Source organism: Gallus gallus, chromosome 19 (assembly GCF_016699485.2).
Source record: "Gallus gallus isolate bGalGal1 chromosome 19, bGalGal1.mat.broiler.GRCg7b, whole genome shotgun sequence".
In the NCBI taxonomy this organism is placed as follows: Eukaryota; Metazoa; Chordata; class Aves; order Galliformes; family Phasianidae; genus Gallus; species Gallus gallus.
In genome coordinates this window covers 9,309,595-9,336,453 of record NC_052550.1, presented here as the reverse complement: position 1 = coordinate 9,336,453, position 26,859 = coordinate 9,309,595, and the positions used below count along the sequence as shown (strand labels likewise).

General features: G+C 53.2%; 1 protein-coding gene across 14 annotated transcripts in view; it reads left to right on the top strand.

Annotated features, from left to right (window-relative positions):
• Positions 1-26,859, top strand: part of MSI2 (musashi RNA binding protein 2) — a 188,021-nt gene that overhangs the window by 108,023 nt on the left and 53,139 nt on the right. For all 14 annotated transcript variants that reach the window (XM_046902748.1, XM_040650540.2, XM_040650541.2 and 11 more), the window contains one exon: positions 5,019-5,067. In XM_046902748.1, coding sequence (XP_046758704.1) covers positions 5,019-5,067 — 49 coding nt within the window. The remainder of the gene's footprint in view (positions 1-5,018; positions 5,068-26,859) is intronic.

Here is a 26,859-nt window from a genome sequence, read left to right as displayed (position 1 = left end):
ATGCAAACATGCTCTGCAGCAGAGGGGGGGTAACTGCTACGGCCTCACTGCTCCCCGTGCTGCTGTGACCAGCTACCTTGCTCCAGTCAGCACCTCATGGTATTAAGGAGTTGTGACTAAGGACTTTGTAAGGAACTGCATGTGTTGCCATCTTCAGTTTGTCTGCTGCAGAAAGCTGCGTTTCCAGGAGAGCAGAGGCCGTTCCTGCGTCTCCGCTGGGAGAGCGCGTGCGGAGCAGCGCCTCGGCCCCGTGTGGGAGCACGGAGTGCACAGCGCCTGCTGGGCGGCTGGGAGCTCCTCACCGCGTCCCGGCTGGTGGGCGAGCCCTGGGATGGCTGTGATTGAATGGCTGTTTTAATTTCAGCCCTGATGGAGCAAAATTAGTTACAATGATATGTGTGTGTTGAATAAAATTGTGGTTTTATTAGCTATAATTGCCGAAGAAGACTTTTTAAAGACTTGACTGCTGGGGGGAAAGATTGCCGGCGCTGGAATTGGCTGTCGCACAGTATGGCATTGATTGTTATCGCGGTGAGCCGCGGGTCGGTGAGACGGCGCTGCGGGACGGCGGGACGCGCTCAGTGAGGGACCGCACCGCGTGCGCCCGGCCCCCGCTGCGCGCAAATGTGCCCACGTGCTGCGGGTGGCGATCTGCTGCCGCACGGCCGCGGCTGCCCGCATCGGGGTTGTGGTCGCAGCTTTCGGGCCTGCAGCGGGGGAACTTTTTTTCTGGCTGTGGCGTGCAGTCCGAATCTGTCTCTGCTGGTGCTGGGGAAGGCTGTACATCGGCGGGAGCGCATTGCTGGCACTCAGATTTCACATGCACATTTAAAATAATAGCACCTGACAGTTTACTGGTAGCTAAGAGGCTTTTCTGCTTCTGGAAGCAAAATATTGTAGGAGTTGTGCAGTGTGTGTAAATAATTCGAGGAATTGGACAAGAACGTCCGGCACTCTCTCTGAAGAGCCGAAGATGACAGAGCCGTACAGTTTGCAGACCTGGGACAGAGGGGTAGGAGCGCAGCACAACACGTGTCGCTGAGTGTCATCCTCGTGTCGTTCCTGTTCTCCCGCGGCCTCACCCGAGTGGGCACAGCGCTGGATTGCAGCGCGTTGCTTCGTTTCTCTGCCCCAAAGCTTTTCCTTGCGGGGCTGCAGAACTCAGAGCAGTCCCAGCCCAGCCCTGCTGCGCTTCCTGGGGATGGGAGGCTTCCCCACCTGCGCAGGGTATGTCAGGAACTCGGCTTTTGGATCAGGACAGACTTGCCAGGACTGGATGAGGAGATGTGAGGAATAAAGGCTGCTGTGTGTTGGTTAGAGCTGTGAAAGACGGTGGTTTCCCCGTGGAGGTTTCACCGAATGAGCAAACTTGATGCAAAGGGGAAAAAAAAGAACTTGGGAACATGAAATAGGGGCTGTTGTCACCCTTGTGCCTGCGCACACGCACCCTGTAAATAACAGCAGCCACAGTGGCTGCATTTATTCCCACTGCCCCCTGGGTCTGCGGGGCCGTGCGGGACGTGGGGCTGTGCCCCCCCGAGAGCCTTCCCGCACAGGGTGGTCCTGGGCTGTCCCGGGGTGGTCTCTGTGGGAACCGGTGGCAGCTCTGGTTTGAGTGCAGCCGATGTGGCCCAGCGCCCAAAGCCAGGTTGCAGAAATAAAAGACCAGACATGAAGTTTCCCAGAAAATCCCCAGTTTGAGTCACTGCTGTTTTCTGGCTGAGCGTTCACTGATTTTGCAGCAGATTCAGCTGCCTGCGGTGGCTGATTGAAACTGCTGTCCTCGGGCAGCTCTCGGAATTGCCTCTCATCTGCAGAGAGGGTTCAGCCTTCTCACTCGTTAAGCGCGGGCGGCGATGGGCTGCGCCGGGTTTGATCATCTCTGAGCGCTCAGGATGGCCCCGCGCAAAGGAGAGGAGTTGAACATCCTTAGGAGGAAAGTGGGAGGAATGAATGGAGAACGGCGTGTGTTCTCGTTCTGGCTGGATCCGTTGCATTAAATTCAGAGCTTTTCTGAGTACAATTAATAGTCATCTTATTTAGGTCATCCTGGTCTTGTTGCTTTAAATATATGTCGCCATTAAAGTGGAAGAAAATCAAATAGATTTATCTCTGCGGATCCCTTTGTGAACTAGTTGGGCATATTTTAAATAAGCCTGGAGCTGTTAGGATTATTAAAGCCTTTGGCACCTCCATTTTTTTCACTTTTCTTCTCTTATTCCCTATTCCTCCTTCCAGGCGGTGATTAAAGCCATGCTGTGGCCCTTCCTGTTCTCAGAGCCCCAAGTAGGTTGGAAAAAAAAGGTTAAACAAACTAAAACCCATTACCTGGGCTTCGTGTAAGAAGCTGGGTCTAAATTGGTATGGGGTGTGGGTGCAGGGGAGAAGTCCTTCAGATCCACACAGTGTCCATTTGCTCCCAGCGTTGGGTGGCAGCTCTCTTTCTTTCCTTTGCTGTAAGTGCAAAGACTCCGTGTTCGTCCTGAAAGGCTCTCATTTGTTGCTCATTATTAGGTAGGATTCATCAGCTCCTTTCACCCTCTGTGTTGAGCACTGTAATGCAGACGTTCACGCTGGCTTCCATAGCACTGTGCCCTGGTCAGGGCTGCCTTGGAGCACTGCCCAGGCCCCATGGCCCCGTGCTATGGGGCAGACGGCCCTGCGGCGGTCTGGGCTCAGACCTGGGGGGGGGGGAAGGGCCTGGAGGGGGGATGGGTCCAGAAGTTGCTGGGCCTGCAGCCCCACTCTACCCTGCAGAAAGCCTCCTGCAGCACGGAGTGAGGCTTTGGGCTTTGGGCTGAGACCGGGAGAGCTCCCTGTAGAGCAGCTTCTGAGCGCTGGGCAGCGCAGAGCCGCGTTGCGGAGGGGTTAACTGCTGTAGGGTCACCGCTGCCGGACGCCTGGAGTTTCATCTACAGGCTTTGTGTTTTTTCTCCTCTTGCAGCAGGGATCAATTTGCTTACTACGGGGTTTCCTGCCGGTTACCTTGACTGCGTCCCTTATTTCTCCTTGGTGAAGACTCGAACAAGCCGCTTGTGTTAGACTCACAGAGAACCGTGAGAAACGGGCAGTGTGTGAGGCAGTGTGGTTTTCTCATTCTATTCAGCCCTTTGTATATTCAAATTCTTCCAGTTTCAGCTCTTGCTGTTCTGCCAGATTTCCATACCATTGATGGGTTTTCTGCATTAATAAGTCTCTTTCTCCCTCCCTCCCGCACCTCACCACCTTTTTGCAACCGGTGAAAAGTTTCTCTAAGCGCTGCCCTCTGCGTATTGATTTCCCTCTCCTGCTTGTCTAACCGGCTCTTAGATGTTTGATTTTGCAAAGCGTTAATAGAATTTTTCTTTGGCCGTTGCACTCTGTCTATTCAGGAGGTTTCAAGAAGTCTCATTGTGTCACCGGACTATAGAGGAAAGAGCCCATTCTTCTGCCACAATGGCTGCCCTACAAAATAACGCAGGGTGGGGTAAACTCCAAAAGGGCAGAGACGGAGATAAAATGTTCTGACCTTAGGAAGCAGAAAAGATAACCAATTAAACATTGTTAGAAGGGCACCAGCTGGCTCCAAGAACACCCCCCTGATTACTGCTTGTTACCGGTGCGCTCTGTCCAAACCTGACACGGCTGTGAGTGCTGCTTCCCCGCCCGGGGTTCCAGGTTCCAGCCTGGGGGTTTCGGACACAGTCGGGGGTCTCTGGGCCTCCAGAACTGGCACTGAGTGCAAGGGGTCATTCTTGGTGCCAGTGAGGCCAAGAGCTGTGAGAATGGCAAGTAAGAACTGCTGTACAGACGTAACTGTGGTGCGGAGATAAATGGTTGTGGTGGGTGAAGGGGAGCGCCGTCCTTATCAGCATCCCAGTATTACTCAGACCTGTGAATTTTCTTCTCCAAGTGATGAGAGGCAGCAGGACAAGTGGCTCTGTGCTTAGTGTGCTTTGGATTTCCATTGCATCAGCATCATTAGGTCTCACTGACGGTGGGCACTAGGGAGGCACGCTGTTCTCTGTTTCCAGCTGTCGCTAACGCACTTTGCAAAGCACTTTGCAGAAGTTAAGTGCAAGTTAACCAGAGACAGGTTTCTAAATGCACCCTGGTATAGCAAAAGGTTTTGCTGCACTGCATTTTTGCTGTATCCTGGAGTGTGTTTTAATGCAGCAGTAAAGAGAGGCTCAAGCTGTGTTTTGCCACCTGCACAGAGCAGGCAAGGGCTGCCGGGATGGGAGGAGGAGCCCATGGTGGCTGGAAGTCTTTTCAGAGGGGTTGCAGGGCCTTTCCTGCAGCGTGCAGGACTGACCCGCAGCCCCTGAGCACCGGTTCAGAACGTGATGAGAAATCCCAGCCCAGCAACCTTCTAAAATAAGTGTAAAATGTTAGGTGTGGCTGCACAGATTAAACGGAGGTGGAATAAATCATGCAAATAGTAATGAAAGTTGAAAGCAATTTGGTTGCACTTCAGTACGTTTCATCAGTCATCTCTCTTCTGAAGTGGAAATGCCAAGCCTGATGCGAATTAAACTTTCTCCCCCCTCCCTCTGCCCTCTCCTCCAGCTTTTCAAAGGGCCCTTTGAAACCCTCTGAATACCTTTCTTGGCTGACCAGATTTTGCCCTGCTCCCGCTCCTTGAAACCTCCCAATTCTCAGCCAAGGCAGCAGCTCTGATTTGGAGAAGTCACGGGCGTGATTTGCATCCATGATTCCTCCCTTGGCCCTCCTTTATCTCTACAAAAGGGAAAGAGGCCGAGGTGGGGCATGGCAAGGTGGAAGGGCCGCCTGGACGTTGGGCTTTGTAGGGTGTCAGAACTGCTAACGTTCACTTTTCTGCTTTAGGATCAGATGTCAGCGAGCACACAGGTTGGAAGCAGCAGGTTTCCAAGGGGTGATGCTGACTCTGAGCCAGAGGAAGGAGACGTGATGCACCTGCACCGCCTGAGCCGAGGCCTCCGCCATCCCGCTGTGTTTGTGTGCCTCTGCCAACCCAGCTGGGTGTGTTAAGCACGCCTCTCCCTTGTGTCTTGCAGGTAGAGGACGCCATGCTTATGTTTGACAAGACGACCAACAGGCATAGAGGTAAGAGAGCGGCAGCTCAGCCATCACCTTTGTGACAGTGTCGCCGTGCTGGGCGCAGCCAAAAGCTAAACGCAGCAGAGCTAAATCAGCAGAGCTCCTCATGTTTGAGACAGCTCCCTGGTCCTGCAGGCGTACGGAGGAAGGGCTGTGTGGCATGTAATGCCACGTCCCATGTGGGTTTTCATGTTGGAAGTGACTCCTGTGGTCAGCCTGATGACTTACGTTTGGGAGGATCACTGTTAGGCTCTGCGCTGTCCCTGGAGGTGGTGAAGCCCCGTGCCAGTGTGTGGCACAGGGAAGGGAGCTGCGTCAGAGCAAGGGAGAGTCTGTGTGTCCCCACTGTTGGCCCCACGGGATGTGCATCCAAGCAGGGTCAGCCCCAGCCCTGCAGGGAGAGCTGCTTACACTCCCGACCCCTGCACACACGGCATCCCTGCAGTTCTGGTCGCTGTGCTGCCCGCCTGCCCTCTGTTTGCAGTGCTCCCAGGAGAGCCATGCTCACAGCTCAGGGTCCCGCCGTGGTGCTGGGCACACACCAGGCATTGCCATGTGGCACAGGTGTGCTGAGATATAGAGATGCTGGTGGCAATGGGGGGTGTTGGCTGGGGGCTGCTTTTCAGGGAACCTGAAGTGACGTTCCCTGGCCCAGAGTCAGTGGGGCTGAGCTGCTGGCTCAGATGGAATCATTTATATATGGTTGTGGGAAAGGTGACCGAGTGGACTTGCAAAGCATGAGGACCATGGCTGGGCTCCGTGGGTCCACCTGCGTCACAGAATGCGCAGAGGCTGTACCAGGGCGGTGGGTATTGGGGTGAGCTGAGTGTAAAGCAGTAGGCTGAGACCGAGGCATCAGGGTGCCGAGCCCTTTGCTGGGGTTTCAGGTGTGCTGGGGATGTGAAGCTTGGGGCTGCTCGTCATGCGTCGATAACAGAGTGAGCAAGATCTCCAGAAAAGGAATCCCATCCACATATTTCATTGGACAGATAAGGCTTCATCATTGCTTGTACAGCTCTGTGAAAATGAGCTGAGGATGATTTCAGCGTTATGGCCATTCCTTTCGGCAGAAATAGATGATGCTGCGGTCCGGGTGAGCGCCTCGCGCTGAGGAGCAGAGCTCCAGCAGAGCCCTGGCAGCTGGGGAGCCCCGGGGGCACGAGGAGCACTGTGCCACCATTCTGTCCCAGCGGGACCGATGGGTGCTGCCTCCTCCTGCTCTCACAAAGCGTGTTTGGAGGCAGTACAGCTCGTGGCTTCCGCAGGGACGCACAGCTGGACGTCTGTCCTCTGCCCTTCACGCTCTGGCCATGTCAGCGTCCGCGCAGCGGCTCTCGGAGGGGCTCGCTCAATTGACACAGCTGTTGTCTTCAGCTTCCTGGTCAGCAGCGGGTCCTTGTCACTCAGCCCAAGGACGGCCCTGCTGGGATCAGCCTGAATTCTTGCGGGGAGGAGCCAGCCCTGCGCCGGGGGGGACACGCGGCTGAGCTCTGACCTTCACCTCTGCCATGGAGTGGGGGAAGGAAGAAGCAAGCATAACAGCTCGGGAGGCGCAGCCGTCTTCGGCCTCACGTCTGAGCTGAGCCCGTCTCCCCAGACATCTTCTCCTTCCCTGTGCAGGTAGCTGCCACTAATCAGGCTAATGAGCTGCCGGGCAGGCTGTCATCGTGCAGCGGGTTCTGTGGCATCGATCGTTTATAAAATCACCCCGGATTTTACAAATTGTGACATTCTGATTGTGTTGGAAACACGTTTAAAATGCAGTAGCATGCGAGCAGCAGCGTTAATAGCAATTCTTAAAACCACTTGTGGGTTGCAATCTGTATCGTCAAATTAGCCAAGGGAAAGAGAAATGGCAGATAAAATATCCACTGTGGTTTACTGTAGTTAGTGTATGCCTAGAATGATCAACGTGGGCAAGGAGAAGTATTAGAATTCACTCTCTGCTGCTGGAAGGGAGATAGGTTTCCTTGCAAGCAAATGGAGAATGTTTGTTGGTGTAAGGCTGTCCCATGTGTGCTGTCTGTGTGCAGCAGGGGTTGCTGTGGCTGTGCTCCCATGTAACCCCACAGATGGAGGCAATCCCAGAGCTGCTCAGCACTGAGCAGTGTTAGTAATGCCTTGGGAGGCCTGGAAGGCCCCCCCAAATAAAACCTTGACCTCGCTGATGGAGCACAGAACTTTTATACCCTTTAAAATGTTATCAAGCAAACCACTTTGTTTCCTCTGTGATGTCCTTTTGTTTTCTGGTACCCCATCATTCCTTCATGGTCTGTGAAGGAAGTGAGGCAGAGCTGCCTGCATCTCCTGCTTATCTGCCTCGCCACGCCGATGGGCGGCTGCCAGTTCTGTGCACAGGGCAGGGGAGCAGCACCCACTGCTTGGAGCTCTGCTGGTAAGGCAGCCTGACTTTGCTGGGAGCAGTGTTGTGCTGCAGGGCCTCCTCACGGCGTGCTTGCTGTTCTCAGCAGTGGGATGCAAAGGGTAGGCGTGCAAAAGGCCGCTGTCCGCATCACCTTTTGTGAGGATTCCATTTGTTTGGGGGTAATGTTGGCAATGTGGAATTTCTGCACCCCGTGCTGTACTTCTGCATTTCTGTACAGGGAGAAAAAGCACCCGAGTTCTGTAAGCGCTGTGGAAGATCACTTTCATCACTTTCTTTGCTGCCTAAAATTTCACAGAGCTGAAAATTACTGGGTCAGCCTTGAAAGGATTCAGTAATTGGAAAGAAGAACCGAGGGTGGTGTTATTTTGTTACCCTTGCAAAGAGCAGATAAAATCTTGAGTTCAGCATTAGTTATTGATCTTTGGGGTTGGAGGGAATCTTGCAAGATGATGATGCCCTTCTGCCTTCGCTGCACAGACAGCTGAGGGGTGCAGCCCTGGGGTGCCCTGCATGGAGTTGCTGTCTGCTGAGCGAGGGCTGCGGGAGCAGCGTCATCTCCTCCCGACCCTTGGTTCTTAGCAGAAGGGAAAGCAGAGTGCAGCGTCTCCTGATGGATGAATTTGTTCAGGAACCCCTTTCTCCCCTTTCTTTCTGCGGCCATTAAGCATATAGGTGGACACGAGTCAGGAGAAGGTGATGGGGGAGGCGGTGCAGTGGGGTGCTGTGATGCGGGCAGTGCCCATCGCCTGTGCTGCCTGCAGGGCTGCGTGCTGTGCCGAGCAGCCCCACAGCCTGAGTGTGCAGAAAGGAAAATAAAGATTTTGACTGATTGAATCCCCCAAGTCGTAATTGCTGGTATTAAATGTAATGCTATATGTTTTCCAAAGCCGTGCAGCCCCCAGAGTTATTTTCATATCAATTAACTCTCACGTGGTTAGGAATGGCAGGGGAGAGAGGAGGGAAGTGACAGCATGTGATTTGGGCTTCTTTAATCTTAAAACTAAACAAAATTAACGACAGGCTGTCTGCGTGATGCGGGCAGCGTCCCACGCGGGTGCTCAGAGCATCCCCCCAGCCCAGCACTGAGCCCGGCGGCCGCGCTGTGCGGCTGCTGCCCATGCGGGGCGCTGCGCAGCCCCTGTGCCCACTGCGGGAGCGGGCGGTGCTGCCGGGCTCTGCCGCGGGGCTGCTTTTCTCGGGAGCAAAACCGCCTTTTGCGTTGTCCGACTGCCAGAACCTCAGATTTGCAGTTGACCTCTGAAGTTCTGATTGATGTTTTTCTAGATGAGGTGTAAATATAATTAAGAGTCGCGGTAATTATTTGTTTATTGCTGTCCCTCTCAAGCAGAGCGAGGTCACGTGCGTTTCAAAAGACGTCGCCAAGGAGAGTTTAAAACATAGAAGTGATTGCCTGCTTTGGTCCTCCGGAGCACAGCTGTGCTGGCAGCAGCGCCTCTGCACCGCGCCCGGGGAGCTGGGATGGAGCTGGGATGGAGCTGGGATGGAGCCTGCAGCCTTCGGAGGGAGGGGGCTGCAGGGGGGGCTCCTCCTGGCTCTGACCCGGGGCCTTTGGAAGAGCATCTGCACCGGGGCTGGTATTTGTTCGGTGCAAGGAGTGCTTTAAGAGCTTCGGATGAAAGGCATGACATAAGATATAAATGGAGGCGGCGTTATTGTTGCCGCTTTGCTGGATGAGGATGGCTTTTATTCCCTTGTCACTTCTATTGCTTCGTAAATGAGCCTCCGGAGAGTGCCGCTGTTCGGAGCGCGGCGTTCCCTGCGGCGGAGCCCATCCCAGAGCGGCGCTGTGGGAGGAGCAGCGGCTCCGTGTCGGTCTGCTGCCCGCACAGCGGGCCGGGAGAGGAGCTGCGCACGGTCTGTAAGCAAATATTTGCTTCAAAACTTCCAAGGAGGGCTGCGAAGATTAATTAGTTAATATTATTTACCATTTACAGACCTATCAGTGGAAGTGGTGATGGCTGAGCTACGGTGCCATCATTCACACCTATCTGTTGGGTTTGCAGTTATGACATGTGCCATATTAATATTTCATGTGTGTACGCTTTTAATATTACATCCTCACTTATAAATATTCATGTCATAAACCATATTAATGACAGCAAGGCTGAAGCAGAGCTCTCCCAGCTCTCTGCCTCCCGTCCCGAGGTCAGACCCGCGCCGGGTGGGATGCAGGAGCTGGGCTGCAGCCCGTGGGTTTGGAATGGCCCATGCAGCCCTGCAGCCCACCCGTGTCCCACTCCATCCCCCAGCACGTGCCCTGGGGCTGCGCGCTGCATCCCAGCCCTGCCTCCTGCACGGTGCTCCCAGCACTGCTCGTTTCTTCTGTGCCAGCAGCCGCAAAGCAAGCAGGAGGGGCCACCAAGCCCTGTGTCCCTCTGCCCTGTGCTCTGGTTTCCTGGCCGGCGCCTATTGCTGCTGCATCGGAGCACCTTGCACGAGGTGCAAAAACAAATGCATTTAAGCCAGCGTGAGCCCTGCATCCTGGGAGGTTCCGCTTCAGAGCAGCAGACAGGTGCTGGCCACGCTTTTCCAGGTGATTATGGGATGTCTTGGGTGGCTCTGTGCCAGCCTCACACCAGGTAGCACCACCTGAGGCTCAGAGCAGCGGCCCAGTTGGGTTCTGCTGCCGATCCTCCTTGCTCCATTCTGCACCAGTGATGGAAACTGCATCCAGAGGAGCAGAAAGAGCCAACAGCTGCACTGCTCGGGACGCACGGAAGGCACAGGCGTGTGTGAATGCTTTTTCTGAAGGAGGGAGAGCTCAGCTCAGTAGTGGCACTCAGGGGATGGTGTGACATTTTTATTTTCTCGTTTTACAAACAAATGCGGTAATAAAATGGAAAAAAAAGTCCCAGCAACCTGCAGTAAAGGTTGCAAACCCAGTGCAGCAATTAGTTGGGAAGTCTCCAGCTGCACAGCCAGACTCAAAGGTAAATACCAACTTAAAAGAACATTGCAAAGGACAGGGGATCTGTAACACCCATCCCAGAGGAGATGTTGGTGCAGCTCCGGGCTGGGGACAGCAGAACCCCCGGAGGAACAGGGACATTTCTATCCCATAGAGCCTCAGTTCGTGGTCCCTGCCTCGAGGAGCTCCCATTCACTCAGTGCTAAGCAATGTCAGCAGCTTAATTAGACTGTGGTAGCATTGGAGTGTGCAGAGTAAATCAGTGGAGCCTTTCTCATCTCTGGAAGGTTCTTCAGGAACCTTAAAGTGAGGATTGTGCAAATATTTAATACAGTTTTGGAATTATAATGGTTCTGTTAGATGTCAGCATGCTACATGCTGGGCTGGGATGAGAGCTTGCAGCAGGAGCGGGCAGCATTGAGGAGGCAGCGAGGTCATTTAATAGGACTGCAGTTGTGCAGTTTGCCACCTTCCTCAGCACTGCTGGGCAGCCGGTGTGAGCCCAGAGAAGTGAGCAGAAGCGCTGGTGATCTGTGCATAGAAGGGAGCCCGCGCCGCACTGACTGCTTGCTGGTGGGACCAGAAGCCTTCTGCCTGCATGGAGCAGCAGGACGTGATCAGCAGGTAGTGCTGCGGTCTTGTGGGACTGTTTGAAAATGTTAATTGCAGAAAGGCCAGAAGCAGGAGAACAAAATGCAGCATTTACATAGATGGGCAGTCTTACTACAGCGAGCAGAATTAAAATCAGCAGTGTGACCTTGAGAAAGCAGCAGCTCTTGCAAAATGTGGGTGGGAACACGGGGGCGCCCCGCAGTGCTCCGTCCTGCTGCGTTCTGCTCTGCTCCCAGTGCAGTGCTGGGAGCGTTCTGGTGCAGCCTCTCGGTCCACACTGTGGGTGCAGATCTCTGATTTTTTCCTGTGACATCCGTGCTCTGCGTCTGCCGGCTGTGATGATAGAGGTTTCGGAGCCTTCTGAATGCTGTGGGGGCATTCCCGGCAGTGTGGGGGCACAAGTGCTGCTCCACATCCCTTCCATCCCCTCCTGTGGCTGACCGGTGCCCGTGTGCTGCCGCTGCCTTTCCTTGCAGAAGGGCACAGCCATGCTCAGAGCTCCCAGTGATCTGCTCAAGCAGATAACGCCTCCCCAGCCCCTGGGATCCAGCAGTTGTGGTGACGCAAACAGTGCTGGTGGCACAGGGAGCTCTGCCATGCCCCTGGACAGTGCTGCTTCCCAGGCAGTAGTTGCCCTGCAATGAACAGAGTGCAGCTCCTGTGTGGGTATGTCCCACCTCATCAGTCCTCCTCTGTCGGCACCTTAGGGGCTGTTACATCAGTGCTGTGGGTGCTGGGATGCCGGGCCATCACTGACAGAGCTGGTGTGCTTTGCACCACTCCCCACCAGTTCCCTCTTACCTGTGCTCCAAAGTGTCTTTCCCAGAACACCAGGTTTAAACTCAAAAATTTCCTTAATTAGGTTGATAAATATGTTCTGGCAAGGAGGGATTTTGCTTATTCTGTATGGTTTCTTTTACCTATAGCTGAGGTATGAACATCTGGTGCCTTTTTTTGCTGGGTCTGATAGAATAAATAAGTTGAAAGCAGCTTCTTGCAAAAGGCTGCAGGTCAGCAGATTTGTTGGGGTTTCTGCTTTTTTTTCTTTTTTTTTTTTTTTTGCTAATTTCTGTCGTGGTTTTTGGACCAGAAGGAGCACCATAAACTCAGGTGATAATTTGGAGATTGTTCGCTGTTCAGAAACACCTCTGGATGCTCACAGCACCCAGCAGAGCACCCAACCGGGCGGGATGGGGCACCACAGCTCTGGGCCCTTCCCCATCCCCAGGTACCGCCCCGACCCAACACCCCACATCCCCAGAAGCCCTCCAGGGGCTGTTCTGTGTGACTGTGGCGACAGCTTCGTGGCGGCTGTCGGGGACCTGCAGGGCAGCAGCCTGCCCGTGTCCCCGCAGTCAGGGCTTGGAGGCATCGGCTGCGGCGCAGGGTGGGCAGCGCAGGGCAGGAGCAGCTGCGGAGCGCAGAGGGGAGCAGCTGCAGCAGGAAATTAGTCATTGGGTGAAGAAATGGATTTGATAAATAATAAAGCAGTGGCATTAACAACAGATGCTTTCCAGGTCAGGTGACTGTGGTAAAAGAACCCAACAACTGTGGGCAGTGGTATGAAAAATAGGTGTCTGTATTTACTCCTGGGTCCATATGAAGAGGTATGTGACCGAGCGTGGGGGGGGGGGGCGCCCCAGGTGGGTGCGTGCAGTGCTGTGTCCCTCATTGGGTGACTGACATGTCAGCCCTTCACAGCCCGGCACAGAGCCCTCCCTGAGAACGGCCCTGGTTGTTTTCATATTCCTACCTTTTCATGTTGTTAACTGTTTAGATTTGGAAAATATCACGTCCTATACAATGGTGCCTCTATGGTGATTTAGTACGCTCTTCTTATCTTTCACCCTAAGTCTTTGATAAGAGCATTTTAAAAATGAAATTGCTACCTGACACCATTATCAGCTCTTGGCTGCCTGCCGAGGGGAGGGGGCTACTGGGGGCACAGCCTTCCCAGAGCCGGGGCTGACGGCACACGGGGTGCCCGCAGGGATGGGGCGCGGGGCTGGTAGCCGGGTCAGCGTGGGGATGGGGCGCAGAACCAGGGCCGGCACGGCTGCTCCTCACCCCGCTCTGCATCGCGGCCCTGCGGGATCGCAGCAAAATCAGCACTGCTGTGTCTGGGTGCTGCCCGGGGCGGCCGTGGCGGTGTTTGGCTGCGGGGCGCTCCGTTTGCCCCCACAGCCATAAAAGCCCACCTGGGGCTCAGGTTGTTGTTGGCAGCATCGCGGCGTGTTCAGGTAATTGAAATGTTTGTGGTGACCGCGCGCTGTGCCCGCTGGATGTCATTTATCAGTGGGAAGGCATCAGCAGTGGGAATATCAGTAAATAGAACTGTCTGACGTGGCAGGTCATTTTTATTTTAATGTAGTAGATTTAATGAACTCTTGTCTTTATAATTCATGGTACTTGCGGAATGCATCCATTTCCTCTCCTTAATGACGTTCGTTACAGATCTGTCCTTTGTTAGAGGGCTTTATTACGGCTGCACAGCTCGGCTCTCCCCGACTCGTCGTGATGCGCTCCCGACGCGCGCGGGGCCGTGTAATGGATTGTTGCCCTTTACATCGGGAACTATTAGTGATAAACACGGCCCCAAACTTCCCCGAGTAGTTCATGCATTATTAATGGTCATTGCCATGGAGTCTCTCTGCGGGTCGCTCGCCAGCCCTGCCCATGTGGGCCCAGCTGTGGTCGGGTCACAGCAGTAGAAGCCCCCATATCTGCATCGAGTGGTTTAATAGCATTTGTGCCCAGCCTGACCCAACCTGCCTCACCTCGCAGGGAAGAAAAAAATAATCCTGCATCAAAATTACTGCTTTTGGAACTGTCTTGTCTCTTTTGAGTAGGAACTGGAGACAACCAGACAAGCTTCAATGAAAGCGAATAAAGAAACATTACTTTCTGAACACAATCTTCTGTTACCAGTCACTTTTCAACAGACATTCAATCAAAATGCTAATAGCAAAGGCAACAAGGGAGCGAGGTTATTGTAATACTAATTGATAGGCTGCGGGGATGGGTTGTGATAAGTGCTGCTGAAGATGTATTTTTGAAATATGATTCTCTTTAATTACAATGATACTAATAAAAAGGAACAAATGATGTAATGATCGTTTTCCAGGTAACGGCTTCGGGATTTTGTTGAAGATATTTTGTAGCCTTTAAAAACAAAACAAAACAGGAACTATGAAACCGCCTCAGAAATGAAGCCGTCGCGGAAGGCAGCGACTTCATCCGGACTTGTGTGGCTATTTTGCATCAGAATTAACTCTGTCAAATATGAAGCTCTTGAATAAGAAATCCAATCATTTATTTATACAATAGACTTTGCTGGAAGCCCACGGTGGAAGCCACGTTGCATGTAGGAAGGCATTTACTGTCTTACGCTTAGAATAATTAGGGTCAATTATGCGGGGGCTTTAGGATGTCTTGCGGGAGGGGCGGGCTGTGCTGCGGGGTGCAGCTCTGGCTGTGCTGTGGGGTTTCTGCCCGCCGTGTCCGTGGGAGCTGGGAGGAAGGGCGGCTCCACTTCAGCCAATTGTCCATGGATTAATTGATAGTGAAACAAAGGCGGCTTTTTCGAGTGCAGAGGTGTTCTGCTTTTGTGGAGGTGGGTGGGGGCTCTTCTGGGGCAGGAAGGATGAGCTCTCCTGCCTTTCAATTTGTCAGGCTCTCTCTCAAAGATCTGCCACAGAAGAAAGGGTAATTAATAGGCTTGAAGTCATTTCCGATGTGTCAGTATTTCTGCCTCGCTTCCAAGTGATAATGTTCGCTGGCTCGAGGCCTCCGGGGAGCCTTCCATCTTATTAACTTGTCTGGGAGAAGCAGTGAGTGGGGACAGCTTGGGCCAGTGGGTGACATGAAATAAGGATTTGTGGTGTAGTGAGCTGTAAACACTGCAGCCGATTGAGTAAAAAGTGGGAAGGAGAAAAAATAAAAGAGAAGGGGAGAACGGTACACAAAAGGCACTCGTCAGCAGTCCGGCAGCACACGGCGGGGGATGATGTGCTTTGTTTGGGCTGACCTGCAGCAGTGACCCCAGTGCTGCACACATCCCACTGCCCACACTGGGAGCTGTGCCCCTGCATCCAGCCCCCCAGTGCACGTGCCGATGGCCTTCCGCCCCTTGTTCACTGCTGTGCTCTGCCACGTGCACAGCATCACCTGTCCAGAATGGGAGGGGAAGGAGCAGCCATGCTGTGGTGCCAAAATGGGCACTGAGGATTTCAGTAACCGTCCCCGCTGCACAGCTGTGCTTGGTCCTGCTGGGTGTGAGCACAGCTCTGGGGGGCAGTGCCCAGGTGTGGTTAATCCTGCTGATGAGAAGTCAGGAGGCCACAGGTGGGCTCAGCCCTCAGTGCTGGGCAGTGCCCAGGTGTTCTTAATCCTGCAGAGGAGAAATTAAGTGGTTGCTCAGCCAATGAGGTGGGCTCAGCTCTCTTAGTGTGCTGAGCTGCTCTGTGGCTTTGGCAGAAGCTGTGGGATGCCGTGGGGAGAGGTGGGGAGGCCGTGTGCTCACTGGGGCAGAGCAGGAGGAGATGCCCCGGGTGGTGTTCTGTGCCTCTGAGCTGCTGCCTCTCGTGTAGAGCTGCTCATTGCTGCTGTTGGAGCTCTGACCTCTGGACAGATGGGGGCACACAGAAAGGTAAGCTTATGGCCGCTTCGTGTTTTGTCTTTTGGGGTTGGGTTTTTTTGGTTTTGTTCTGAAGTTTTCCTTCATAGCAGAAGTGTGAGGGTGGTTTCATTGACTGTTAAAGACAAACCCAGTGGAGGCAGTGCTGGTCTCAGCCACGTACAAACTGTTCCTTGGAGATGTTCCCCTTCTGTTCCTTAAAGCGGCAGACCTTGGTGTTCGGGGTCGCTGGGGAGGAACGGGATGTCTGCCACGTATTGACAGATTTGTTTCTTCTCCCTTCTCTCCCGCTCCTGTTTGTCAGGCTCAGTTCTCATTTTCCGGAGATGTGATTGTGACTAAATGCCTCTGACAGCCTCTTTGCAAAGTGTGAGGTGGGCACGATGGGGAAAGCAGCCTCCTCAGAGCAGAGCTGTGATGAGCTGCTCCCTGGGACAGCTGGGCTCCTCCACCGCCGTGCCTGTTCCTGCACAGCTCCCCTTGCAAGCCCTTACTGGGAAGGCACTGCTATAATCTAATTAAAATTTGTTTTAATATTCTGTGGAAATTAAAACCGAATCCTTCCTGCTAGAAAGAATGACCGTGCATGTATTAGTCCGCCGTGTTGTTGTTGTTGTTGGCTTGCTCAAATATTAACACTGCTTGCATGCTCAGAATGGTGGTTTGCGTCCATTAGCAGAGCTTAATTCTCAAATTAAATGGTGAGCAATACAGAGGAGGTGGGAGCTGGCTGCTGGATTATTTTTTAATGCTAATGGTACATCCTGGAGGAAAATAAGAGGGTGCAGCACAATGTTATTGCTACGAAATGAAAATAAAGCCTCATTATTTGAGGATGGGATTTAGTGCTGAGGGTTTGCTCTTCATCTGAAGCTCCATCCTGAGTGCTCCCAGTTAGTTGTCTGCTGAGAGATGGGCATTGCTGATGCTGCCAGGGGTGTCCCAGGCTGGGGACGGCGGCCGTGTCAGCCCTGCTGGACTGAGGGGTGCTCGTGTGCTTATCTGCACTCCTGTTTCTTCCTGAGAGTTTGCAGTCCCTTCCAGCTGAAGGACCTGAACAGCCACTGTGTACAGCTCTGGTACAGGAGTGGAAATGAGGGAAATACTGCCTTTCAGGTGACGGGTGGGAAAGCTGCTACCTTCAGGTTTGGGTCAGATTTACTCCCATGGGGGAAAGTTTTTGGGAAGTAAAAAAAAAAAAAAAAAAAAAAAAAAAAACTTAAGGCTGCAGTTTATTTTTGGGAGTTCTTTTAGCCTTGTGCTGACCATGGAAAAAGGACCTCTGGTTGATGAAACCTCTGAGTGCAGCTCTGCCCCCTCTGCACGGCTGCCCTTCTGTGCGGGTTGGAAGCACACTGCAGATATCTCTGTTCCTCATCTATTGGACGTTTGCATGACTGACTGCTGGGAAGTCTGCTTTTGTGTGCGTGTTGTTTGTGGGCAGAAGATAAACCGGGTGCTGCTGGGGTTATCAGAGCACAGCGTGGTCAGAGTGCTGGGGAGCAGCGGCGCTGGGCTGGCTGTGGGGGATGGAGCTCAGTGCCCAGGCAGGGGGGATCTGCTGCAGAGCATCACGCAGCGGTGTGGGGCTCGGGGCTGTGGGCAGAGCAGAGGGGATCGGCAGCACTAGGCCTGGCTGCTGCCCTCGTGGGAGCCGGGAGCTAATAAAGCTGTACCAGGCTGAGAGGACATGGAAACACCGCTTTGTAGCTATGGCAACTCAGGAAACAAGGGCTGCGTGGAGTATTTTGAAGGAGAGCCCTTATTATCAAGAGTTTAAAGGGAAGGTTCTTAGAAATGCAGGAGGCTTGGCAGGGTAATTAGACTGGCTGCTCTTGGAGCAAATGCAGGCTGTGGTGGAGCGTTACTGGAGCGTCTGGCCTCGGTGAGAAACACAGCACCAGTGGTGCTCTGCCACCCAGCTCCTCTCTGTGCTCTCAGTCTGCCTGTCCTCGTGCTCAGGCAGCTGCAGGCAGAATGCCCCTGGTTAATGAGGAGCCATGCACTGGCTCCCTCACCTGCCGAGCTGTCCTACAGCAGGGCGCACAGCAGGGTTGCCTGTGTTCAGCCTTGCTGCAGGTTCCCCGTGTGCTGGCAGCAGGGCCCCAGCTCTGTACCTGGCTTTGCCTGTTGCTGCCAGGTGGTGGATAGCAATGTATTTGCCTTTCGTCCACTGCCTTCAGCTCGTTAAATGGCTTAAACAGTTTGCAGCTGCCAGACTTGATAGAGGAGAAGCTGTGTGACTCTCAACTTAGTTGAGAGTGATGATTTCCATCCAAAGCAAAGAACCCATTCCCTCTGCCTTTCATTTCCCAGGATGGTGCATTATGGATGGTGCTGGTGCAGGAAGCCCCATCTGAGGGACCAAGGACCTTCTTGTCCTCGCAGTGTGGCAGATCCTGCAGCTGTGTCTGGCCCTCACTGCACCCTGCCCTGCTGCTTCCAGCTCTGTTCTCTGCTGGGCTCCCCAGTCCCTTCTCAGGGTTAAGTGTGTGATGCCCATTTAAAGCCCAGATTATGGGGCAGAGGGCATCAGCTGGGCTCAGCAGACACTGAAGTAATCGGATAGATCCATCACTCACTTTATGCTGGCTCCCATGGCTGCACAGTCCATCGAGGGAGATGATTTTAGCTGCTGGTCTGCATTGTGCCCGCCCGAGGCGTAACCGTGCGGGCAGAGCTGCAGTGTTGGTGTCCCCTGGTGAAGGGACGCGCCGTGCGATTGCTGGCAGCCCGATGTCAGGGGGGTGTCAGTCCTGGCAGACTGAGCTGACAATGGCATCGTGCAGCGGATCAACACATTAAGTCTTTAAAACCATATGTTCAATGTGTCATATCACAGGAGCTTTATATTCTTGGCGATAACGATCAGCAACACGTTATCTGTGGTTCCTCCACTGTACGTTTCTTACAAGCTGATAAACTTTGAGCCGGATGGAATCAATCGGGCTTTGTCCTTAATGTTTTGATCCCTCTCAGAAGAGTGCGGCTGGGGGTGCTAACGGTGGAGCCGACACCTCTCCATGCAGCGTGGGTCTGTGGTGTGACCCCTCAGTACAGGGGAGCGCCCACCCCAAAGGGCAGCAGCCCAGGTGGGGAGGCCTGGGGAGTCGTGGAGGAAAAAGCCAGGGGTGTGAAGGAGATGGGTGTGAAGGAGATGGCCGTGCTGCCCACCGGCCCTGCCCTCCAGCTCCCAGCAGCACAGCAATACGTGCTGTTGGTGCTTGAGAAGAAGGCTTCGCTTGCTTGGCATCTTCCAGCAGTAGGTTGGAATTAGTACTTTTTTTCAGTGTGTGGTGATTTATTTTGTTAAAAACCAAGGCATTATTCCTAATTATGCAGTTTTATGAGGGTATGCATAGCAGCATTCTTCCCGTGGTAGGCTGTGGGAGCTGGCATAATATTTAAATAGGAGCCCTGGGGAAAGGACACGCTTGCATTCAGAGGAGGCTCGGCGCAGTTGCGGGCTCAGCCTATTGAACTAGCGTATAATTACCTCTATTCAGCACTGCCGCTCCAGTTATCAGCCGGCCGTCAGGGGAAGGCCAGCGCTTTAAAATGACATAGATTGTTAGAGAACATCAAACTTTTTTTAATACAGTTAATGATCCTCAGCTATAAATAGTCTGCTCCCATTGACTGGCAATAAGGCTTTTGTGCTGCGCCTCGCGGAGCTGCAAGGCTTTTCTTGGTTTGTTTTTTTTCTTTCTCCGTATGTACTGTAGGGCCTTTCATCCCGGTTGCTTTACAAACAGCAGCACTCCCTTTCTGCATCAGAAGATGTAGGTCCTACAGAGCAGGATTTTGCCCAAGGTCACGGAGGGGCTGATGGGTGAGGGAGACGTGGGTCTGGCAGCTCTGTCCCCGTGTTGTTTGACCCTCTGCCCCCCATGGGGATGGGGGCAGGCTCGACATCCCTGCACCTCTCCAGTGCCACCCAATGGTCCTCTGGGAATGGCCATCCCTACCTCGTTAGTAAGGCAGGCAGCTGTTGTGTGTGCCGTGCCCCAGAGGTTTGCTCGTTATCTTTATGTTGGTTTTGGGATGGAGGTTAGTGGAGGAGAAACGTGGGGCTGCCAGCTCTGTGTTCCCCTGCTGCAGCCATGGTGTATGATAAGGACCTGGTCTGGAGGAGCTGCGTGCTGATGGAGGAAATCCCAGAGCAAAGGAACATGTGCAGAGAGGCAGGGGGGGCAGCGTGCTTTGCCCTTGGTAGTCTCATCTGGTGACCGTAATTTGCTTTGTACCTGAGGTGAGCCCCAGCAACTGCTTGAACACTCAGCATGCGGTGACCACAGCTCCTCACAGCTCTCTGCAGACAGGACTGCTTTTACACACTATAGCCAACAATTCCACTTTTTGCAATTCAGTGATAACATTTTTCTCAAAAACAATATGAAAGACCGTAGACTTCATTTCATGGGGTTGATTGCTCCAGCGAGGGCTGGGCTTAAACCCAGAGACTGAAGATGGAGGTAGAGTAACATCAACAGAAACCCCAAACTCTGATCCAGGGCCCCAACTTTCCCAGCAGCGATCAAATCTCTGCACTCTGAATTGCCCGGAGGTCGCAGTGAGATCTGCCACAGCTTTGTTCTCCAGTGCCTGCAGACACAATAGGGAAAGGTCACCGCATAAACACCTCTTCTCCAAGGCAATCTCTTTGTCGGATTTGAAGGCTAGGAAGCAAGGAGTGTTCTCACCTGGACCTTGCTGCCCACATGGCAGGACCAGGCCGTGTCTGGTGGCTGTGCACACTCCATCTGCTGGGCTGGGGCTGCTGGCAGTGCTGTGTGCTGCTGTGGGTGTGAGCAGAGGCTGTGGGGTAGGTGTGGGTGTAGGTGGGAGCCGGGGGTCTGGGCCAGTGGAGATCGGAGATGGTGCAGAGGTGTGCAGCAATGGATGGGGAGGGATGGGTACCCCAGGCACAGCGCTCTGCATGGAGTGCCTCTCTTTGCTGTCCCTGGCAGTGTGTGATCTTGAAAAGCAGCTGCCAGGGAAGCAAAGCTTCCCATCATATCTGGGGAGCGCTGGCATACTGAAACTTTAGATGTGATTTAGCAGGGGGGCCCGGGGTTCTGTGCCTGTGCTGTGCCCATCTTGGAGCTGTGTTTTCTCTTTCTCTTACCGGCAGATCTGTGTCATAAAGCCGCTCGGCTCTGTGTGGTCCCTATTAAAAGTTTCCTTTCCCAGGGTGATTCCGCTCCTTTGCTGCGTCCGGTTCTCAAACACTTTATATTATCAAACAGCAAAACTGCTTTTATTGATGCAGCAAAGAACAATGGGATCTCTCCAGCTGTGCTCCCAAAATACACTCTTGGCTTTCTTTATGCCTGGCTTCCCACGGTGGAAAAAATGATTGAGATATATGTTAGGTTTACTGCGGTCACTTCAAGAGGAGATTGGTAATACCGACAAATGATTCCAGCAAATAGATGAGCTCCTCTTCCCCGGCGAGGCCGAAGCGTGGTGAGCTCCCCCTGCCCGTGCTCCTCCTGCGAGGCAGAGAGCTGAAAAAGCAGAACGTGGCCCCAATTTAACAGCACACGGGGGGTTGGGCAGAGCTGATGGCATCGGGTGTGTGTCAGGGCACGGCTGTGGGGATGCATGGTGCTGCTCACAGTGACTGCCTGCCGTGCCCGGAGCTCACTGCCCCACGGGGAGAGCCCTGTCCGTGTGGAGGTGGGAGCTGAGATGACAGGCGGTAGGCAGAGCATTCGGTGCAGTGGTGCTGTGTGTGAGCTTCTGTTTTCTGAGTGTTTAGGGGCTGGCTTTGAATTTCACATGCAAGCAGATGGTATGTCTGGTGTATTAGGGACATACACACTGTGTTAGGGATGTGTTTTAGTGGGCACAGTGGGGATGGGTTGATGGTTCGACTTGTTGATTGTGGTGGTCTTTTCCAACCCTAGTGATTCTATGGTGAAAAACGTGTATATATTATGCCTTACCAATGTCTGCCAGCCTTTGCTGAAACTGTTTTCAGAGACAAGTTCTGCTCAGGCTGTTTCAATTGTCAGAAGAGGTCCTTCAGCCTCAGGGAACTTACAGGGTTTTAATTCAGGGAGTGCTCATGCTATGTAATGTTTGTATTTATTTGTCCATTCTTTTGGAGCACTTTGTTGCATGGCCTTTGTTGTCCTTCAGACACAAGGTGCGTGTTGCAGTCCATTGCTCCCTGCCTTCCTCTTCTCACCTGCATTGCTGCAGCAGGTTCCACCTGGCTGGGACAGAGCCTGTGTGCAGTGAGTGAAGAGTACATGCAGCACCTCACTGCAACGGCACCACGCTTCTTTGAAGGCCCTGCAGACTGACTGTGGGTCTTTCAGAACAGTCAGTCTCCTTTAAACACAGATCTTGCTGGGGGAGAAGAGAAGGCACAAACAGGACAGCTTGTGCTTGCAGGGGTAAGCAGGTGAGCATTGGAATGGGAGTCCCCCACAGACCCGCTCAGAGTCACGTTTGCTTGTGTGCACGGCTCCCAGCAGGTCACTGCCCCACATGGGTGCAGGTGCCTTTGGTGCAGTGACAGACACTGCCGGGGTGCTGCTGGGGAGTGCTGTGCCACGTGCTGCAGGAGCACCGAGCTGCCATTGGGGCAGGTCCCCATCCGCCACATCCACAGGTGGTCCTCATTGTCGAGGGAAAGCTGGCCTGAATTTCTAACTGATGTTAATGTCTTTGATGAGGGCTTTTCCTCATGTATAGCAGTTCTAAATATATATGTAAGAAAGTGATTATCTTAATGTTATTCATCATCTACTTGAAGTGCGTGCTCAACCTGAACCTGTTTGCTCTGATGAGCATTTATGTCGTGAAGGAATTGATGTTATCTCTTTGCCTGCAGTCTCGAGCAAAAAAGCACAGCCTTTGAGGGAATGAACAAGAGGGATTTTGCCCCCATCCCTTCTGCTCGGGCGGTGGCACAGGGGCTGAGCGGGCAGTGGGTCCACCCCCACACAGGGAGGCTGCAGTGCTGCCGGGCTGTGCTGTGCTCCTGCCTGGCTGAGCAGCGCTGGGCCGGGCTTCCAGGAATAGCTCAGCAGAGAGTTTGCTCTTTACATGTGTATCCAGAGGAACAAATGGTGCATGTGTTCAAAGCATCTGTCATAGCCAGGCACTTTCTCACAGTAGCGTGCATTCTTTGCTCGGGCAAATACTGACACGGTGCACGAGCAGCGGGATGGGGCCTTGGCTGAGGGTTTAATGCTGTCCAAGAATGTTATGTGTTGCCTGGAGCTATAGCCCGAGGGGTCACACTGCACTGCTCAGAGGTATTGCTTTAACCCGAGGCTAAGCTTCTCATTTCTGCTGGTATTTCCCTTGACCCTCCTCAGCATTTGTCTCAATTCCTGGAATAGTTTCTGTTGTTCCCTGCCTGGTTGTTTCTTTGTGTACCGCTGTGCGGGCAGCTCGAGGCTCCATCCCTGTTGGTGTGGGAGCAGCCTGGGATGGGTTAGCGAGTCCACACGGAGCGCCAGCCTGTCTGTGCGTGCTGCTGGGCGTTGTGTCAGGCTGGGCACACTGCAGTGCCTAAGCTGGGGGTGGGGTGTGAGTGGGGCAGGGCTGTGCCTGGCGGTGCTGCTCTGGGAGCAGTGATGCTGTGCTGCTGTACTGTGCCCCCCCATCCTGCACTGCTTTGGGTGCACCCGCAGTCCTGTGCACTGCTTTGGAGCAGCGGGCTCTCACCTCTGGGCATCAATACACACTGCGAACTTTTGATCCCGTGGTCAATCCCGGTGACTTCCCGGAATGCAGTGAGGTGTTCTGGTTCCTTTGTGCAGAAGATACGGCTCTCGGAAAGCAAACTTTAAAAAAATATAATCTATAATTGAAAGATTTCAGATTTCTTTTTGTAAGAGCCGGTGCGTGCTTAAACTTGGAGGCAAATACAGCCAATAATGTGTACTTGAAATGTAATGCGAGTTAATTCATTTTGGCACGGCCCCAGATAGGCTGATGAAATGCCCTGTGAAGTGCTACAATATCTGGATAATGTACCTTCTCCGTTTGATTATATAATGAATTACGTTGTACCTAATAAAACTCAGATTGGAGGGGAGAGCTCAGCATGGATTGTGTTGGGTACAGAGCGGGTCTCGGGCAGCTGGAAGGCAGATCCTCACCTCATTGCTGCGGACACAGGGCTGCCCCACACTGCTGCCTCACGGCCCTTCATGGCCCCACGGGGGAGTGGCTGCAGTGGTCTGGCACTGATACCTCATTGCTGTATGGGGAAGTTGGTGGTTTCTCGGGCTGTGGTGGGGGGATTTGGCCGGGTGTTCTGCCCTGCTGTACCGTGAGGCTGATGGGAAACAAATGCGTTACGGCCCTGACAAGCTGCTGCTGCATTTTTTGGGGTTCATTTTAAAACAGTGCTATCAACCAGTTGGAATATGGGCCTGGAGTATCGCGGGGAGTAATCTAATTAGTATGAAGTCAATTCACTAGTTCCTTTTGTATCTCGTGATTAAATAAGTGGGAAAATGGCTTGAAAATTAGGTGCTAGAACGACCCAATTACATTTCTGTAGCTTTTTGTATTCAATTTCATAAACAATTTTGCTCTTCGCTGGTTAATCAGTGAATGCCTTTTTCCAGTTTGAAAAGCACTTTTGAAATTATAATGCAATTAAATTGTGTGTGGATGTTCTGGCATAGCGAGTGTGAAAGCTGGGGGCCTGGCAGACAGCCATGTTGTACCTTGACAGTAATGAGTTCCTGAGCTGGCAGCTTGCTCGTGTCATTCATAATATTGTCCGTGCTGGGTTACCCGGGGATGCAGCTGCCTTCGCTCCCCCCGCTTGGGGTGCTGATGGCCGAGAGCCGCAGTGCTGCGTGTGGGCGCCCATCTCTGCCCCATGGCTGTCCCCGGGCTGTGCTGTGCTGCTGGGCTCACGGCTGCTCCTGTGGGCTCCTCCACCGTGCTGCTGTTGGTAATGGTGTTGTGCAGCTCCGTGCTCGCTCTGCTCTCTTTTCTCCTTACGTGAGCATCTGTAAGACTGCAGATTGGGTGAGGAGGAGCATGGAGGGGATCGCTGGCTGTTCTCCAGGAGGACATAACGGGATGAGGAGGTGGTGGCCAGAAGTACTCCTTGTTGGATCAGAATGCAGAACTGCTGCTTTGAGTAAGGGATTAAATCCCTCCTGAAGAGCAGCAGAGCTGAGCTGGTGTGAAAGCACACACAGCGTCTGCTCCCGTCCTCCTCAGGCAGAGCAGCTGAGGTGCTGCCCGGGATTTACGGCCAAGCAGTGCAAGGAGAAAGGTAGAAAGCTGTGTTAAGAGAAAAAGAAATAATGTTAGAAATAATGACTTGCTTGGCAGATTTTAACAAGTTCAGTAATGGTATTAGGTGCCCTTGGCTCAAGATTGTAACCTCCTCTTAAATGATCATTACCTGACTAATAAAGACCTCAGAGCAGGTCATTACAGCTTAATTTAGACATAGCATCCTGTTTGGTTTGAGCAGCATTGCCATCTCTCAGGCTGAAGCTGGTGCTGGGAGCCGGGCTCTGCCTGGGCTGCTCTCCCAGCACTGCGGGGTGCTGAGCACGTGCTCCGTGCATCCCTGGTTTGGGTGACTTCCCGGCATGTCACCTCATCTCTGCTTGTGGTGTCCCTGAGTGTTGGTTCCAGGGTGGGAAGGAAGGAATGATAGGAATGGGGCTGTGGAGGTGTGAGCACAGATAGAAACATGGGTGTCAGGAGGTGCTCGTCGTCAGCTGTGGTGTCAGCATGGCTTCTGTGCTGCGCTGGGCTGTGCTCGAGCCCAGCTGTGGTTGTCATAGGAAGGCTATAAGAGCTCACTGCTTCTTGTTAGTTGGACTTTGTGCCCCCGCTGCTCCCTTCCGGAGTACATCAGAAACAGCGTTTCTTCTCATCCCGGTGTTCGTGATAGAGCTGTGTGAGTCAGGAGTGGCATCAAAGGGCCACTCAGATGGCTTGTCCTTCCCAGGCACGTGGCACCAAGCAGAGCCACCAGGCCATGGGTTCAGCACAAACTCTTCCATATAAGCCGCAGAGTGGAGCTCGCTGCCACAGGCCCTGCAGAGATGAGGGGCTGGGAGGCAGCAGGAGCCGTTGCTGCACTGAGCACAGCAGGCAGCTCCACCGCACCATGCGGCTGCATTTCAGCTCTGCCCCTGGTGCCCGCTGTCTTGAAGGGATTTTAGCTCTTTTTCCATTGAAAGGAGTTAATCGGGTATGATATTGCCGTGTCACTCACTCAGAATGGCTGCATGCTGTGGGATGCTGTATCTGTGCAGCATTTTGGTGCAGCGGGATGATGCCGGCTGGCAGCGGCTCTGCATCTCCTTGCAGACCGACACACGAGTGCACAATGTGTGCACATGTCGCTGCTTCCTGTCTCAGCAGCAGAGCTGCTTTAAATGGAAGGGCTTTTTGTGTTGTGGTGAAGTGTGTCTGAGGGCAACTGTTGCATCCTGCCCGTAGATGAGGACCTGGCAGGCCACTGGCCTGGTGTGTCCCATTGCCTGTGCCTTTTGGCCAAGCCCAGGTGGGGCTGATGGAGTGGAGCTCGTGCAGGAGTGAGGACACCGCAGCCCACCCCATGCTTGAGGATGAGCTGTCATATTTCCCTAACCCCATTAGCAGCGAGCTTCAAATGCAAGTAATTATAATCACCAACCCCCACCAGTTATTAATATTTGGAGGACATCTCTTTGATAAGCCCATCTTTTCAGCCAATTTCCTACTCATCCAAAAGCAAAACAGCTTTCCTCCCGGTGTTGTAAATCTGTTGTTAAAATGAAGAAAAGGAAATGGGAAAGGAAAAAAAAAGATCCCCCAATGACAGAAGGTTTGTGCTGGGCTCAGCGCTGCGCCGCCTTCGTTAGCCCTGGATAGAATTATGCATCACAAATAAAAACTGCTGTCAACATGCATTGGTTTCAAAACATTAGAGCATATGGTATGTGATTATCTGTATTGTCAAATGCAATAAAGTGAGTTTGGATATAATAAAAAAATGTAATACTTCAGAAATTTGGTAATAAACTGTGGGCGAATTGACAGGCGGGGCGGACGTGCGGCCCTCGGGCTGCAGGGTGTGGGGCAGCAGCCATGGGGCAGCCTGCTGGCAGCGGGGCACGGCTGGGCCTGCTGGCAGTGCCCTGCTGCTCCTCTCCCATCCTCGCCCCATATGGCACGTGGGGGCCCTCCCGTGTGGGAAACTGAGACACCGTGCAGATAGAAGCGTATCACACATACGTGCGG